The sequence below is a fragment of the Heliconius melpomene genome, chromosome 15 (genome assembly GCF_056956725.1).
Source record: "Heliconius melpomene rosina isolate 202511_hmr_F chromosome 15, ASM5695672v1, whole genome shotgun sequence".
Taxonomy (NCBI): Eukaryota; Metazoa; Arthropoda; class Insecta; order Lepidoptera; family Nymphalidae; genus Heliconius; species Heliconius melpomene.
Genome location: NC_140403.1, coordinates 4,399,079 through 4,418,348, shown reverse-complemented (window position 1 = coordinate 4,418,348; position 19,270 = coordinate 4,399,079). Strand labels below are relative to the sequence as shown.

The 19,270-nt window shown below is 30.4% G+C and overlaps 1 protein-coding gene across 1 annotated transcript; it reads left to right on the top strand.

Annotated features, from left to right (window-relative positions):
• Window positions 1-540: 540 nt before the first annotated feature.
• Window positions 541-19,032, top strand: LOC146531373 (putative inorganic phosphate cotransporter). Its single transcript, XM_085198237.1, has 10 exons — window positions 541-769; window positions 1,052-1,216; window positions 11,362-11,561; window positions 11,881-12,117; window positions 12,323-12,532; window positions 12,908-13,075; window positions 16,047-16,263; window positions 17,068-17,189; window positions 17,453-17,569; window positions 18,279-19,032. The coding sequence occupies exons 2-10, from the start codon at window positions 1,117-1,119 to the stop codon at window positions 18,507-18,509; spliced, it is 1,602 nt and encodes a 533-aa protein (XP_085054363.1). The 5' UTR covers window positions 541-769; window positions 1,052-1,116; the 3' UTR covers window positions 18,510-19,032.
• The last annotated feature ends 238 nt before the right edge of the window (window positions 19,033-19,270 follow it).

Here is a 19,270-nt window from a genome sequence, read left to right as displayed (position 1 = left end):
AAGTAATTCATGTATGGGAATGAAAGTTCCTATAATTTAGAATTTATTTAGTTTTATATTGATATTTTTATTGATCTAGTCACTACAGGCAGATGGTTCGTTTTCTTCTGCTTCTTAAAGTAGGCTTAGAACTGAGATACAATTATCTCGAGGTTTGTAATTTCTAAGAGAGTCTAAAATATATATGTTGCTTTTTCCTATATAACCAAATTACTACTATTTTAGTAACTATTTCAAATAAATTACAACAGTTCAGAAAGAACAAAAAATGACTGCAATCAAAGTATGAGAAAAATGAAATCATACTAAAATTTAAAGAAGTTGACAGAGCAACTTAATTTGGATTGAAGAAAGTGCGATTTTTGAGAGTTTAGTTTGCAGATTTAATATATAAATATCTAGTTTTCTTTTACCTAAATATTAATATCTGTAAAATTATCTAAGAATTTTATAATTTTACTCGCTCTATAACCAGTATAGGTTCTCATGGATTCAAGGCCGACCACATATCGGTTTCAGCGTGCCCACCGCCTATGACAATATTCGCCATGTGCTCCAACTAGACGCGCGTACGCAACAAAATCGCGAACTTCTACAGAATAAATCGTAAACTTGTATACAGTGGCCGTGTTGTTTAATTCATCATGTAAATGAATTAATTGTTTAAACTGGATACAATTTTTTTAATTTAAATTTAAACTTACTTAAGTGTTTGTTAAGTGTTTTTAAAGGAATATTTACATGTAATTTTGTATTTAATTTTTTTTATGTAAGTGATTTAATGCTTTAATTATATTGTAATAAGTGCTATGATTGTAATTTATTGTAAGCAATAAATTATGTTGATAATGAAACATTTTTACAGTGCCAAGCGTTGAAGCTATTGATTGCGATTAAAATAATATTATTAAACGAATGGGATTTTGTTATAATTGTATATCTATTAATTTTATTTTGAAATATTTTTTAGTTATGGTATTTTTCAAAAAAATTGAAAATTTAGTTTAAAGAAATAACTTTTAATTTTTTTTTATTTTCACCCTAACAATAGAACAAGGAGTGTTTAGAGCAAAGATAGTGTTCATCTAAAAATAAAATAGTGAAGGTTGCCTCGCTATGGAGGAGTCGAATCAAGTTCAAGCCCACAACTTGCTTGGATTGAAGACACAAGTACCAAAAAGAAAAGATAATGCACTGACACGTTCGCTTCGATCATGTAAGTATATGTGTCTTTTTTTCTTATCTATCTTTATCTTGCAGGGTAGACAGAGGGAACCTGGTAGGCCAGTGTTAAGGCACTCCGTTCTCATTAAGAGTAGGCAATGGTCCCTGCTCTCCGCTGAATTCTAGAGTTATCCATTCCACTGATTTCCCAGAGTGGATTTTTTTATTGTGAAAATGTGTTAGTTGATCTTACAAAAAATATATAATGAGATAAGAATAAACTGCGGCTTATTTGACAATTCTAATGTTATTTTATAAAATTTTCCAAAAACATTCCTAGTTGATTAGAGAACAAGTTCTTAGAAAAATGACATAAATAAAAAAATAAAGAAGCAGTATTTTCCTTGTTTACTTTAAAATAGTCTTTGAATATTTTTTGTATATATTTAACGCAAAGGTATATAAATGTACCAAATTACTTATTAATATCTGTTATCACTATTTTTTATATCAGAGCCGCAAAGACCACCAATTAAAACTATCATATTGCGTAATCTTATACCTATAAAAGTGATTGGAATATAAATAATAAATCTACGCGTACCCTTTGAAAATTTTCCATAGTTGCTAAGACGAAGACAATAATCAATCAGCTTCACGCTGTATCCCGCACACAGCAGGATAGGCAGAGGAAACCTAGTGTTGAGACACTCCGTTCCCCACGAAGTCAATAATAATATTAATTTAAATTAAAATAATATTAATAATTTTAATAATATTAAAAAACATATACTTATAATTTTTATGTTCATACATTAGTGTTGTAACTTCGAAATTAAACACATATATTAGCAGTAATAAAACTAACGATGCTAAGGATTTTTTGGTGAGCGAAGGCACTTATTTTTTTTTATAAGCAGTCAGAAAAAAAACAGATTATGCCGAAAAACTGGTTTCCTGTCAAGAATTTCATTGATGAGAGTTGTGCCTTTTAAATACATATTCTAGTTTCTCAATTTTTTAATGAGTTTTGCTATAGTTATAAGTTATACTAATAGGGAGACTCTCTATTCTACAGTTTCCACCCAAATTCGCATTATTGCATGTTAAGTAAAGAAATTGAACGATGAACTATAAAAAAATAATATATTTATAAATATCTAAATTAAAATTGCAGAATATTTGAATTTAAATTGAAACATTAGTATTTCGAAGTCAAAGTCCGACATCGAGTCCAGTTTCAAGTCTATCTTTGAATTGACTAGTTATATGACATTCTAGAGTACGCTCTCAATTATTACTATTTTATACATTAAAAGCGTTTAATATTAAATATTTAAATATACGACTCTATAAATAGTATTGGATAATGACCGCACCTATAAATATATTATACTAGGGAACCGCTCGCGACTTCGCCCGCGAAAAAACGAAATTATTCGTGCTTTTATATAAGAGTATGTCGTACTAGAGACTAAAACAAGGCTTCGCTCAATTGTTATTAAATGATAATTTGGGACAATTGGGGGCCTTCGTTAATGTAATAAAATCAAAAACAATGATTTTTTAAATTATTGGGTGTCTGAGCGTTTGTTCACGCTAATCTGCGAAATAGCTTAACCCGTTTAAATGCAGTTCTCACTATTCTATTTTGGCAAGTTTCCTTATATTTAGTGTTTCTTTTACTTTAAAGGGTTCATTATCAAGCATCGATATTGTCTTTAAATAATAATTCAGATAATAAATAAGTAATAATTAATTATGTAGTACAAGCGGGCGAAGCCATGAGGGGGCCTGTAGTAAAATAAGGGCAAATTATGATATATTACCATAGATATAAATTGAAGCAATTATAATGTTTTTATGATAATTTTATGACTAATATGCAATATGATGTCACTATAGGCAATTGATCGTATGTACTGTAATTTAGGTCAACCTTACACTGATTTGATTTTAATCAAAAAGTGCAACATGCATCAATTTAGATTCATTATATTGCATTTATAGATAGATAGATATAGATAGATGGTAACTCTAGGTTCCCTCTGCCTACCCTGCTGTGTGCGGGATACAGCGTGAAGCTGTTTTTTTTTATAATTATATTATAAATACTAGGCATTTCAAATTTGTTCGTCTTCAATTGATTTTGTTTGAACTTTTGGATTTTTTTAGCTTCTCGCTTTATCCCGCACATGTTATAAGGGTAGGGAGAGGGATTTTGGGAACCTAGCGAAGACACGTCCGTTCCCCACTTCAATATACGTGTACTATTCGTGTATAGAAGTGTTACTGAAAACAACAATAGTAAAATCAACAACAATACTTCTAGATAAAGATTGATAAATGAGAGTAAAGGTGATAAGAAAATGTTCATTTTAAGTTAACTGAATACTTGAAAACTTACACCCGTATATAAATATAGAGACCGTAGTAGCGCAGTGGCACAGGCATATGCCTGAAAAGGCGACGGTTGCGGATTCAATTACTACTCGGGGAAATTAATTATTATTTTTTTAAAGGCAACGGAGTGCCTTAACACTAAATTTCCTCTGCCACCCTGATAGATCTACACAGCGTGAAGTTAAAAAAATATTTTGACTTTTCTTAATGTGGAAATTTCCATGACCTGTAGCGATAAAAATACAACACGCGGGCGAAGCCACATATAGTATAAGCTTATGTTATATACAAATAATGAAACATAATCCAATGTAATTTAATTTCTATTGATTCATTTCATTACATTGAGGCGTTAATTTCCACCATTGAAACCACCAGTGATTTCGTACCACTAGGTTCCCAGGTTCCCTCTGCCCATCTGTTATATGCAAGATATAGCGTAAATCTAAAAGAATCAATACTTTTGACTGTGGTATATATTTTAATATTAAACGATATCCAGTATTCACAAGCATGACAGTGACTTCAATAAGGTACTTTACTCCTACGTAGGGATTTTTAAGAAGTTATTATTTTAACGAAATATCGAGTCATACATTTTTCTCTATACTTTTTAGAATAGCAATGATGGAATATTGTATATAAAATGTAAACGATGTTTATTATAAGTGAATAATAAAGACTAAGTAGAAACGTGCTTAGTTTTAAATATTTTTTAACCGACTTTCAAAAAAAACATTTTTCTTTGAATTTTAGACGCATTACGTGTTGAGTGGCGGAACTCAACACCGTGCTTTTTTCTTTAGCACTAGAGCGAAGAAATGAAAATAATAATTCATTTCCCCGAATGGGAATCAAACCCACAACCACCGCGTTAAAGTCACATGCTTGATTCACGGCATCAAGACAGCCTCAATGAGATATTTTTTTTATTTACAGTATAAACTGTATGTGAAAATTATATATAAAAGAAATATATGAGAAACACTACAAAGAGTGAGAAATAGACTACTATGTCATATTGTAACAATAGCTTATCAATGTATTGAGTACGTGGGTATATTCACCTATAGAAGTGTTTGACGGGAAGCTTTTACAACGACAGCGCAAACGCGATAGGTCGTGGATTCGATTCCCACTAGAGGATATGAAAATATTTAATTTTTCACTACGAAATATAACAGGAACGAGGCAAAACGCGGCGCTGAGTTCCGCCACTGAACTCACAATGTCTTAATTAATGGAAAGAGCGTGATTTAAAATGCGCGAATAAATAACTAATTAAGCAAATTGTCATTTTGAAAGAAATTTAAAAAGACGAAAATATTTATTTATTAAGTAATATTAATTAAAATTCCATAAAAGTAACAAAAAACCAGTTACAATATCTATTTAGTTCATTCATTTAAAAGAAAGTGGAAGAGGAAGTTATCTATCAGTCTAGCTCACTATCAGTAGATCTTATCGCATTTCCTATTTACGAATTACGAGTGTGTCACTTTAAAAATCGATAGGTGCTATTTGAAAATATTTCTAAAGACATTTAAACTGTACTATAAAGACAAGTACAGGTGAAAATATTAGTTTTTTTGTTGTTTATAATATTTACTTAAGTTAATTCTTATTGTTTCATCTAGGTAAAATGAGAAAAGAGAATTGTAATATTGTACAAGAATTAATATTAATTATTGATAATGTTAAAATATTTAAACTATTAGAATATAACTTTTCATTAAAATTATCAATTATATTAATTATATTTGTTTGTAACAACATTGGCATAAAATTGAATTAGTTACCAAAAAACTGTACTAGAAAATACACATATTTTCACCGAATTGGTAAAAAAATATTTACTTAAACAGGACTTAAAACTTCTAATTTATTAGAGAACAAAGCCATTTACATGATGAAGATAGATATGGGGTGCGTTCCGTCCCTCGAGGAACCTTCATTTGAAGATGTCTGTGAACTTAGCAGAGCATTGTCCAGCAGATCAAAAAAAAAATGGAGTTCTCTTCGCATGCACCTGAGTTCTATAGTTCCTGATAGGTTTTATAAATAGTTCTGCCGTTTTTACCCCTGAAAAAGTTATGTAAAAAAATGATCTGCTGACTTCCCGTAGCAGATCATTTTTTTGCAAATAAAAATCGGGGCGAGATCTGCACTCATAGGGATGAATAAAATAGTTCCTGATAATTTTTAACAATAGTTCTGTTAATTTTACGAAGAAAAAAATTTTTAAACAGAAAAAAAGAACGTTCGTTTCGAAAATAGTTCGAAAGGTAAAGTAAATTTTAAAATTAATAAAATGATACTCAGACGCGAGAACTCTTTATTTTACAATAAAATATAAGTAGTTCTACGATATTTAGCCTGAAAGAAAACCAGAACTCTGAAAAAACTGCCAGCAGAGCATAGTTTAATGTATGAAATATTGAAAAATGTCTATTTTAAGTCTTCATATGTAAAAGTACTAAATATTTTTTTTTGAAAGTGTTCAGACACGGGAACTCTTGGATTTCTAACAGAATATGAGTTATTCTATTATACAAAGCCAATTACAAAACTAGAACTCCTGTAAAAATGCCAGCAGAGCATAGTTGAAAATTAGATTTGTTGAAAAATATCAAATTAATTTGTTGAGATGCAAAAATATTTTTTAAAAATATGAATATCTTGCTCAGAAGCGAGAACTCTTCATTTTTCAATAGAATATAAGTCTTTCTACGATATTTAGCCTGAAAGAAAACCAGAACTCTGAAAAAACTGCCAGCAGAGCATAGTTGATTGTATGAAATATTGAAAAATGTCCATTTCAACTCTTCATATGTAAAAGTACTAAATAATTTATTTCTGAATGTGCTCAAACACAAGAACTCTTGTATTTCTAACAGAATATAAGTTGTTCTATTATAAAAAGCCAATTACAAAACTAGAACTCCTGTAAAAATGCCAGCAGAGCATAGTAGAAAATTCGATTTGTTGAAAAATATCAAATTAACTTGTTGCGACGAAAAATATTTTTTAAAACTATGAATATCTTGCTCAGAAGCGAGAACTCTTCATTTTTCAACAGAATACAGGTAGTTCTACGATATTTAGCCTGAATGAAAACCAGAACTCTGAAAAAACTGCCAGCAGAGCATAGTTGATTGTATGAAATGTAGAAAAATGACAATTTTAACTCTACATATGTTAAAGTACTAAATATTTTTTTTTGAAAGTGTTCAGACATGGGAACTCTTGGATTTCTAACAGAATATGAGTTATTCTATTATACAAAGTCAATTACAAAACTAGAACTCCTGTAAAAATGCCAGCAGAGCATAGTTGAAAATTCGATTTGTTGAAAAATATCAAATTAACTTGTTGCGACGAAAAATATTTTTTAAAAATATTAATATCTTGCTCAGAAGCGAGAACTCTTCATTTTTCAACATAATACAGGTAGTTCTACGATATTTAGCCTAAAAGAAAACCAGAACTCTGAAAAAACTGCCAGCAGAGCATAGTTGATTGTATGAAATGTAGAAAAATGACAATTTTAACTCTACATATGTTAAAGTACTAAATATTTTTTTTTGAAAGTGTTCAGACATGGGAACTCTTGGATTTCTAACAGAATATGAGTAATTCTATTATACAAAGTCAATTACAAAACTAGAACTCCTGTAAAAATGCCAGCAGAGCATAGTTGAAGATTGAATTTGTTGAAAAATATCAAATTAATTTGTTGAGATGCAAAAATATTTTTTAAAACTATGAATATCTTGCTCAGAAGCGAGAACTCTTCATTTTTCAACAGAATACAGGTAGTTCTACGATATTTAGCCTGAATGAAAACCAGAACTCTGAAAAAACTGCCAGCAGAGCATAGTTGATTGTATGAAATGTAGAAAAATGACAATTTTAACTCTTCATATGTTAAAGTACTAAATATTTTTTTTTGAAAGTGTTCAGACACGGGAACTCTTGGATTTCTAACAGAATATGAGTTATTCTATTATACAAAGTCAATTACAAAACTAGAACTCCTGTAAAAATGCCAGCAGAGCATAGTTGAAAATTCGATTTGTTGAAAAATATCAAATTAACTTGTTGCGACGAAAAATATTTTTTAAAAATATTAATATCTTGCTCAGAAGCGAGAACTCTTCATTTTTCAACATAATACAGGTAGTTCTACGATATTTAGCCTAAAAGAAAACCAGAACTCTGAAAAAACTGCCAGCAGAGCATAGTTGATTGTATGAAATATTGAAAAATGTCCATTTCAACTCTTCATATGTAAAAGTACTAAATAATTTATTTCTGAATGTGCTCAAACACGAGAACTCTTGTATTTCTAACAGAATATGAGTTGTTCTATTATAAAAAGCCAATTACAAAACTAGAACTCCTGTAAAAATGCCAGCAGAGCATAGTAGAAAATTCGATTTGTTGAAAAATATCAAATTAACTTGTTGCGACGAAAAATATTTTTTAAAAATATGAATATCTTGCTCAGAAGCGAGAACTCTTCAGTTTTCAACAGAATACAGGTAGTTCTACGATATTTAGCCTGAATGAAAACCAGAACTCTGAAAAAACTGCCAGCAGAGCATAGTTGATTGTATGAAATGTAGAAAAATGACAATTTTAACTCTACATATGTTAAAGTACTAAATATTTTTTTTTGAAAGTGTTCAGACACGGGAACTCTTAAGTTTCTATTAGAATATGAGTAGTTCTATTATACAAAGCCAATTATAAAACTTGAACTCCTGTAAAAATGCCAGAAGAGCATACCTAAATATTCAATTTGTCGAAAAATGTCAAATTAATTATTTAAGACGAATATACATTTTTTTAAAAAATGAATATTGTGCTCAGGCTAAATATCGTAGAACTACTTATATTCTAATGAAAAATGACGAGTTCTTGGTTCTGAGCAAGATATTAATATTTTTAACAAATATTTTTCGTCGCAACAAGTTAATTTGATATTTTTCAATAAATTCAATCTTCAACTATGCTCTGCTGGCATTTTTACAGGAGTTCTAGTTTTGTTATTGACTTTGTATAATAGAATAACTCATATTCTGTTAGAAATCCAAGAGTTCCCGTGTCTGAACACTTTCAAAAAAAAATATTTAGTACTTTAACATATGTAGAGTTAAAATTGTCATTTTTCTACATTTCATACAATCAACTATGCTCTGCTGGCATTTTTTTCAGAGTTCTGGTTTTCATTCAGGCTAAATATCGTAGAACTACCTGTATTCTGTTGAAAAATGAAGAGTTCTCGCTTCTGAGCAAGATATTAATATTTTTAAAAAATATTTTTCGTCGCAACAAGTTAATTTGATATTTTTCAACAAATCGAATTTTCAACTATGCTCTGCTGGCATTTTTACAGGAGTTCTAGTTTTGTAATTGACTTTGTATAATAGAATAACTCATATTCTGTTAGAAATCCAAGAGTTCCCGTGTCTGAACACTTTCAAAAAAAAATATTTAGTACTTTAACATATGTAGAGTTAAAATTGTCATTTTTCTACATTTCATACAATCAACTATGCTCTGCTGGCAGTTTTTTCAGAGTTCTGGTTTTCATTCAGGCTAAATATCGTAGAACTACCTGTATTCTGTTGAAAAATGAAGAGTTCTCGCTTCTGAGCAAGATATTCATATTTTTAAAAAATATTTTTCGTCGCAACAAGTTAATTTGATATTTTTCAACAAATCGAATTTTCTACTATGCTCTGCTGGCATTTTTACAGGAGTTCTAGTTTTGTAATTGGCTTTTTATAATAGAACAACTCATATTTTGTTAAAAATACAAGAGTTCTCGTGTTTGAGCACATTCAGAAATAAATTATTTAGTACTTTTACATATGAAGAGTTGAAATGGACATTTTTCAATATTTCATACAATCAACTATGCTCTGCTGGCAGTTTTTTCAGAGTTCTGGTTTTCTTTTAGGCTAAATATCGTAGAACTACCTGTATTATGTTGAAAAATGAAGAGTTCTCGCTTCTGAGCAAGATATTAATATTTTTAAAAAATATTTTTCGTCGCAACAAGTTAATTTGATATTTTTCAACAAATCGAATTTTCAACTATGCTCTGCTGGCATTTTTACAGGAGTTCTAGTTTTGTAATTGACTTTGTATAATAGAATAACTCATATTCTGTTAGAAATCCAAGAGTTCCCGTGTCTGAACACTTTCAAAAAAAAATATTTAGTACTTTAACATATGTAGAGTTAAAATTGTCATTTTTCTACATTTCATACAATCAACTATGCTCTGCTGGCAGTTTTTTCAGAGTTCTGGTTTTCATTCAGGCTAAATATCATAGAACTACCTATATTCTGTTCAAAAATGAAGAGTTCTCGCTTCGGAGCAAGATATTCATATTTTTAAAAAATATTTTTCGTCGCAACAAGTTAATTTGATATTTTTCAACAAATCGAATTTTCTACTATGCTCTGCTGGCATTTTTACAGGAGTTCTAGTTTTGTAATTGGCTTTTTATAATAGAACAACTCATATTTTGTTAAAAATACAAGAGTTCTCGTGTTTGAGCACATTCAGAAATAAATTATTTAGTACTTTTACATATGAAGAGTTGAAATGGACATTTTTCAATATTTCATACAATCAACTATGCTCTGCTGGCAGTTTTTTCAGAGTTCTGGTTTTCTTTCAGGCTAAATATCGTAGAACTACCTGTATTCTGTTGAAAAATGAAGAGTTCTCGCTTCTGAGCAAGATATTCATATTTTTAAAAAATATTTTTGCATCTCAACAAATTAATTTGATATTTTTCAACAAATCTAATTTTCAACTATGCTCTGCTGGCATTTTTACAGGAGTTCTAGTTTTGTAATTGGCTTTGTATAATAGAATAACTCATATTCTAATAGAAACTTAAGAGTTCCCGTGTTTGAGCACATTCAGAAATAAATTATTTAGTACTTTTACATATGAAGAGTTAAAATGGACATTTTTCAATATTTCATACAATCAACTATGCTCTGCTGGCAGTTTTTTCAGAGTTCTGGTTTTCTTTCAGGCTAAATATCGTAGAACTACTTATAATCTATTTAAAAATGAAGAGTTCTCGCGTCTGAATATCATTTTATTAATTTTAAAAATTACTTTACCTTTTGAACTATTTTCGAAACGAACGTTCTTTTTTTCTTTTTAAAAATTTTTTTCTTCGTGAAATTAACAGAACTATTGTTAAAAATTATCAGGAACTATTTTATTCATCCCTATGAGTGCAGATCTCGCCCCGATTTTTATTTGCAAAAAAATGATCTGCCAAGGGAAGTTAGCAGATCATTTTTTTACATAACTTTTTCAGGGGTAAAAACGACAGAACTATTTATAAAACCTATCAGGAACTATAGAACTCAGGTGCATGCGAAGAGAACTCCATTTTTTTTTTGATCTGCTGGACAATACTCTGCTAAGTTCACAGACATCATTTGAAGTAGCTGTTAAGAGCAAACAATAAGGAAGATTATTTAATTAAATAAATCATTTCAGGCGTGGCGTGCGTGATTGTACACGCGACAGGTTGTGAGTTCGATTCCGATTTGGGGAAATTAAATATTGAATAATTAAATTTTTTCGCTCAGGCAAAATACTCAATACACAATGTCTCCAGATTTCGGCGGAAAATGGTGGACAGAGTGTTTTAACCTAATGTTAAATGTTCTCTCTGCTTACCCTGCAGTATGCGGGATAGAGCGTGAAACTGGTTTAATTTTGATTTAATTTTTTATTACTTTATTTTAGGCTGCGTAATACCACAACGTTATATATTAGGAGTGATGGGACTCTTGGGTGTTTGCAATGCATATACCATGAGAGTGTGCCTCAATCTGGCCATCACACAAATGGTGAACCGGACTAAAAGTTCTGTTGAACACTTAGATCCTTACGCGTGTCCAGATGAGGAGAGCAGTGGAGGAAACGTCACGGCTGTTCTACGTCCAGTAAGTGTCTTTAAATAAATAATTGTCTTTGAATATTTAATGGATGAAATAAATAATTTACTTTTCTAAATTTTAGGCTAGTCGTGGCGTAGGAAATATTTCATATTCTCATTTCCTCGCTCTGGTAACGAGGCAAAGCGCGGCGTTCAGCTCTGCCACTCAACACGTAATGTCTTAAGAATTTGGAGAAAGTGGGTAACGGATTGCTCTACAATATAAAAACTGTTATTTATTATAAATTATAATTAAGAGGAATTCGTTTTATTACCAACTTTTTCTTTACATCACACTATGTTATAAAATATTTTGAAATTTTTAGTACGCAATTTTTGATTGGGACGAGAAAACGCAAGGGCTTATCTTGAGCGGCTTCTATTATGGATACGCTGCAACCCAAGTCCCAGGAGGCTATTTGGCTGAAAAATTCGGAGGTAAATGGACCCTCGGAATTGGTCTACTTAGCACTGCCCTCTTTACGTTCCTCACGCCTGTCGTTATCAGAGCAGGAGGTGCTACTTGGCTCTTCATATTGCGAGTTCTACAAGGCATGGGAGAGGTAAATAAGAATTTTTGACAGAGATTACTGAATCGAAGGAGGAAGGACATATTTAGAATATAATTCATAAATTTGGAGATATTAAGGTAATATTTTAAACAATGGCATCAAGAAGTAAACTTATTTCCAAAGCATTTTTTTTATTCCTTATAGAATTCCTGGTCTTATTTAGGAAAACTATTATCTATTATATCTTTGCTAACAGGGTCCAACTATGCCAGCCTTGATGATCATGTTGGCAAGATGGGTGCCACCACATGAACGATCATTCCAAGGTGCCTTAGTATTCGGGGGGGCACAGATTGGAAACATATTTGGTTCCTTTATGTCTGGTCTTCTATTATCTGAGGGTAGAGACTGGGCGTATGTATTTTATTTCTTCGGTGGATTCGGCCTTTTGTGGTTTACGTTGTGGGTAAGTTGAAACGAAAACTTTGAATATATTTGTTCAAAGCATTATTTTGATATAATATCTGCTTGTTTAACCACATTCGGTGATATTACGTTCATTTGAGTAAATAAGAGAAATTTGAGCTAAGTTACCTTGAACTAAGCGAACTTAAAATTATATTAACGATATATTATATATATTTTTTCTTTAATTTTTTTTGTAATTACGCTTTTGCTCGTATTATTTTTTTAATTTAAGTACGAACGCAATGTTTGCTTTGAAATGGTTATACATTATTAATAATATATTGTGCTTGAAATGTTATTTATTTAAACATATTAAAGTCACTAGCAAACTAAAATCAAATAATTTAATAAAACATATTTTTAACTATTCTAGAGTCTTCTATGCTACAGTACACCAAATACTCATCCGTATATTTCAAAGAAAGAACTGAACTACCTCAATAAAAATGTGACAACTGCAGAAAATAGCAGCCGCAAAGATCCCGTGCCCTGGAAAGGAATATTGAGATCAGCACCAGTGTGGGCTCTAGTATTTGCTGCAGTGAGTTCATTATTATTATTCTTTTTTAGAAGGAAAGAAACAGAAACGTAGAACAGAGAAAATAGAATTATGTTGTTGTAGGTATACTTATATGGAAATTGTCTGACTGTTTATTTGCGTAATAATATGTAGGTGGACTAGATCGCAATATTAATAGTATTTATTATTTTAGCATACTAAGCTAAAACGATTGAACTAATATAGAGACTTTCATGATTATTATTTATTGAGGCCGTTGCGGCGCAGGGACAAAAGAGTATAACGCGACGGTTGTGAGTTCGATCCCTTCTCGGGGGAATGAATTATTATTTCATAAATATTTACATTTCTTCACTCTGGCAGCAAGGCAAAAGCCCGGCGTTAAGTTCCGCTAGTTAACACGCAATGCCCCTTTCAGCGGAAAGTGATACAGCGTGGAACTGATAGAAAAATAAAAATAAAATATTATTATCTTTTTTCAGTAATAATCAAGCGATAAGTTTTATTATTACCATATAATTTCAATGCAGTATAACATACGACGCTTACTATGACGCGATGTAAGCAAATTCCATCACATACTAAATTTACATGTTAAATTGTACCTTAATTGTACAGAAGTTGTTTAATTTCAATTTTAAACCATCACAATAAGGTTCAAATTACTTTGCTCTATAAAATGCTTTTCGAGGTGTGGTTCCGGATTTGATATTGTACTGTTTTATATGCTAAAGATTATTCTTCAACGGCTCTAAGAGTTATCCTCCTAAAAAGGGACGCTTAGATAGCTTAAGTTTTTGTAAAGGTTTTTGTTTGGAATTTTCTGGTTTATTCCACTCTCGAAAAATATAAAAATGTAAATCTCACCTACATATGAATAAAATGGAATCAAATTTAATTCTACAATGTCAAAAATAAATGGAATTATGTTAAAGTTAAACTTATTGTTTAAAATATAAAAAAGCTAAGGAGATATTCCAGTTTGATAATTTTAAGTTGGTATATCTTTTTGATATATATTTATTTATATTATTGATGAAATTAATTGATTAATGCATAACTTTACATATTACAAACGAATTATACTTTTTAACGTTATTTTTATTACATTTCTGTGTTTAAATAACGCCCCTTCTCATCATTCCAAAATATTTTATTGTTCAAAACAAATAACTATCCTGATTTTTACCCCTTAATTGAGGCTAACTTTTCGTGCAATTATTATTGCGCTTGCTTTTACTAATTGGTAAAGTAAGTGTGTAAAACCCACTCGTCGATTTGAAATACAAAATTTTATTAAAATAATTATAATATAGTAAATTTAGTTTCTGTTATACTAGTTGCTAGCAAAGTATATATATAATTAAGATGTCATCTATTGCTCTTGTCTTGTTTCACTTCAGAAGATTCCTCATTCTATATTTAGAAATAAATGTACTTGAAAGGAAAATAAAATTTCCATGTTTAATTCAACACATAATAAAGGATATAAATTCATTAATTGAATACTAATGTCGAAAGGTTCAGAGCTAGGCTATAAATATATGAAATATTCATAATAGTTCTATTACTATACGAAGTTTTAATGTGTAATTGGAGGCCAGGCGTGGCGCAGGGCTACAAGGATGTAAATGCGATAGGTAGTGGGTTCGATTTCCACTCGTTGAAAATTACATATTTAATATTTTCATTTTCTTCGCTCTAGAATTTCCCGAAAAATGAGGAACGGAATGTCTTAACACTCCTCTCTGCCTATCTTGTTGTGTGCGGAATACAGCGTAAAGCTTAAAAAAATAATATTGTTATTATACGAAGTTTTAATGTATTCTTTAACAGTCGCTCAAACAAAGGTTTTATTTCGATGGTAATTTATTATTTTGTGTTAGGAGATTACGTAATCATAATGACTCGTTCACCATGAGAGAGGCCTTGGTCCAAGTATTGTAATACAGGCTTGCATGTTGCACGGTTTGTTGGTGCTTATGTAATAGCTTGCAGTAATCAAATCTGGTTCCGATGCCATTTTTAGATGATGTTTGTTTAGCTTGTATTTTTACTTTTTATTATCTATATATATAAAATCGAAAGGTCACTCACTCATCACGAAATCTCAGAAACTACCAGTGCTAGGAATCTCAAATTTTGCATAGGAGTTATTTATAGGACGTAGGTGCTCGCTAAGACGGGAATTTGCAATATTCGACTTCTAAGGGGTTGTTTTTGTAGTTGAAAGTTTGTTTGAAACTTCGTTACTACAAATGCTAGGAGTCTCAAATTTTGCATGGACGTCACTTATAGGGCGTAGGTACTCATGGAGACAGAAATTAATAATAACGTAGTTCACGCAGGCGAAGCTGCGGGCGGGCCGCTAGTAATATATATAGATATGGGGATCGAACCCACAAACGTCGTGTTACACCCTTGTGCTCTTACGCTACGACGGCTTCATTAAATAAGATAATAAAAATAATATAAATTTCTATTGAAAGCACGTTTTTGGTTGCTATCCGATAAAATTTAAAGCAGGTATAAGACAAAATAATTTACATAATACGCCTACTTGTTTAGCCTAGCTATAAATAGGAGCATTCACCTTTTAAACTTGAAATGGTTGAGCTTTCGTATTTACTCGATTCGAGGATTTGTGACTTGCAGTTTAATATTGTATATTGATATACAGTATTTATTTACAGCATTTAATAAAAAATACCACGAGTTCTGGGTTCGATTCTGAATGAAATATTTATTATTTTTATTTCTTCGCTCTGGTGTCGAGGCAAGGCGCGCGGCAATGTATTATCAATAGACGCATTCCTGAAGTTACCGTGGAAAAAAATGTTTTCAGTGTACATGAAGATATATACGCTGTTATATATTGTTTTAGCCATGAAGTAATTTTAACTTAATTCTAATTCTAATTAACAAATGAAATTAACAGCTTTAGTAACTTATATCTTAAAAAATAACTAACTAACTTATTGTTATTTTCCAGGTGGGCCACGACTGGGGATACTACACAATGGTGACAGACCTCCCTAAATACTCAACAGATGTCTTAAAATTCAACATAGCGACTACCGGCACCCTCACTGCCTTGCCATATATAGCGATGTGGCTCTCCTCGTTTCTATTCGGTTTCGTTTGCGATTTGTGCATCAAGAAAGGATGGCACACGATTAAGACAGGAAGAATTATTCATACTACTATAGGTTTGTGGTTTTGGTCTTATATAATAAAAAAAAAAAGTTTGATATATGCCCATTTTTTCTCTTATAACGTATAATATTCCATAGAAAAAAATAATTATAAACTTATTATTGTAGTTCATTTCATACGAAATGTATGAGTTCGTCCGCAAATTTAAGTTTGTGAGCTTTTATAAGTTATACTGCCAACTTATAAGTAGTTACGGAACCCTCGGTGAGCGAGTCCGACTCGCACTTAATCTTTCTATATTATTTGTTTAAATTTCAATGAGTTTAGATGGGATATGTAGTTTATAGTTTTTTTTTTCATTTTCATACATTTCTTTATTAACAGCCGATATGAAGCGTACACGTATACTATACTGTAATAAATAACAATATTTTTCCATAGATAAGAAAATGTACGAGTATGTTATATTATTATGAATTATTATTAAACTTCTTTCTTAGAAATTATTTGCTCTTAGCGTTATCTGGCTTCATATATTTGTTAAACGCTATCTGAGACATCACCATGCACATTTCGTGCCGAGTTGACAAAAATATTTGTTTTGAATTTGCATTGCTATAATATTGGCATTCAGATCTGTGGTGGAAAGATTGTATAAAAAACAAAAAATAATCCCTTATAAAATTCAGCGGAAAGTCGAAAAATTCGGCGAAAAGTCGAAAACGGAGTGATTTAACACTAAGTACCTTCTGCCTAATCTTCAGTAAGCGGGATACAGATGAAGCTAATTTTAAAATCAATAAACTATTTAAGTAATAGACATAATACTCGTATATACATTTTGAAATATTTCACAGCTGCTACCGGACCAGCTATTTGCATCATCTTGGCTTCCTATGCTGGATGCGATCGTATTGCTGCAATGGTGTACTTCGTTCTATCTATGGCGTTAATGGGAGGATTCTATAGTGGAATGAAGGTGATTATGACATAAGAAGATTTTTTTTAATATATCTTTTATTATGGTTTTTTTAGAAAAGAACAACGATGGACAATTTTTTTTATCTGTGGAGACCAAAAAATACGAAGAACCTAATGAGAAATCATTGTATTATAAATTTAATTCTGATTAGGCAAATAATAAAAGTCTGACAGAATTTAGCAAAAAATATATGCCACTTTTATATATTAATTCATATAATTTTCTTTGTATTTTAATAACTATATTTTTTAAATTTAAAGGTAAACGCCTTGGATCTGGCACCGAACTATGCTGGGTCTCTCACATCGCTTGTGAATACCACATCCACCTTTGCTGGTATTGTCACACCATACCTTATTGGGCTGTTGACGCCTGACGTAAGTTTACATTTAAATTAATGCCAATATTTACGAAATCATCTCGTTACCATATTTATTTGTTATTGTCAAAATATTTTGAAAGATAAACGACTACTAATTAAATAGTTAAAAATAATTTTACCTCACTTTCTTTTAGCTTATATATATTAAATTTCTAACAACATATAATTTATTATCCATACCTATATTATAAATTCGAAACTAACTCTGTCTGTTTGTCTGTCTTTTACGCAATCAGGGCCAAACCGCTAATTTAATTGTGATAAAATACTCATATAGAGATACTTGAGGGTCTCGGGATGAACATAGGATACTTTTTTTTCTCATATTTGTAATATTAACGATATATACCAATATATTAAAATACTTATTTATTTGATATGCAATTTATTCTGCCATGTTATTAACAACCGACGCTAGGCAACCGTTGCTAAGCAACGATTTGCAAAGTTTGTTGTTAGAAATGAGCTTTCTTAACGCATCTCTCTATTGAAAACTGAAAATAATTTCATAAAATATATTTAATAAATATTTGTAAAGTTTAAGCGGACGTAGCCGCGTTCGGGTCCACTAGTATTTTAATAGTATTTTAGTAGTATAAAATAATTCATATTACTTAAAATTGTACTGTTTCTACGTAGAACTCAAAAAGAAATCTAAGAAACGAAATTCAAAATATTAACATTTAATTTATTATTTTTTACAGTCAACACTAGCCCAATGGCGCGTGGCTTTCTGGGTGTGCTTTGCGGTGTTAGTTGGCACAAACGTGGTATACTGCATATGGGCAGATGGTGAACAGCAATGGTGGGATGATGTACGTAAATTTGGCTATCCCGCTGGTTGGAAGCACGGATCCTTAGTGCGCGATGAAAATCCAGAACAACCTGAAGCCGTTAGATTATCCAGTAGAAAGGATAATGATGATGCATTTTAAATTATTTTACACAATAATTAAATAAAAATCCACCTATATTGATTTAAAGGCATTTAAAATAATACAATAGTTTATTTTCAAACAATAAATGTATAATAACGATATATTAATTTTAGCATTCTAAAATATCGATATAAATTGTACTGAATTGTGATATCTGCGTAGTACGTTTACATAAAAAAAACTATTTTGTGTTAATTCTACCTAAATATAAGCAAAACAACTACGAATTTCTCGATCTGAATTTTCCCAATTGGGCATTTATGTAACTCACTTTATTTTCAGGGTATAACAAGTTAAACTAGTTAAAGCTTATTATATACATAATAAGCTTTTTTATACAACATTTTTCTAGTCAATGAATATTCATTGAAAAATGTAAGCCATAATATTTTATTAAAATATATATGAATTATTATTTCCATTTACATGTAAATACTGAAGTATAATGTATATATACATTGTACATAATAATTTCATAATTTTGTTAATACTCGCAATAATAAAAATATGTTACAGAAAATTTTATTTTATTTTATTTTAAAATTAAGATTTTAATATTTTCAAAATTAAATTGAATTACCATAACTAAGTTACGATAATTTAATTAAATTTAAACATTGAAGCTAAAATTGTTAATGATAAATAAGGAGAACTCTTATAAGCCTGCCTTGCTACCTATCAGTTTATAAAGTAAATAGACAATTATCATTTCACAAATAATATGATATCAGGTACATCTTACAATTTTGTTTAATAGT

What these genes read in the sequence shown, in the direction of transcription:
- LOC146531373 (XM_085198237.1), top strand. Translation starts at nt 1,117, where the DNA reads ATGGAGGAGTCGAATCAAGTTCAAGCCCACAACTTGCTTGGATTGAAG. An exon ending in TTTTGTGGTTTACGTTGTGG is followed by an intron (nt 12,533 to 12,907) that starts GTAAGTTGAAAC and finishes TAACTATTCTAG; the next exon opens with AGTCTTCTATGCTACAGTAC. An exon ending in GGGCTCTAGTATTTGCTGCA is followed by an intron (nt 13,076 to 16,046) that starts GTGAGTTCATTA and finishes GTTATTTTCCAG; the next exon opens with GTGGGCCACGACTGGGGATA.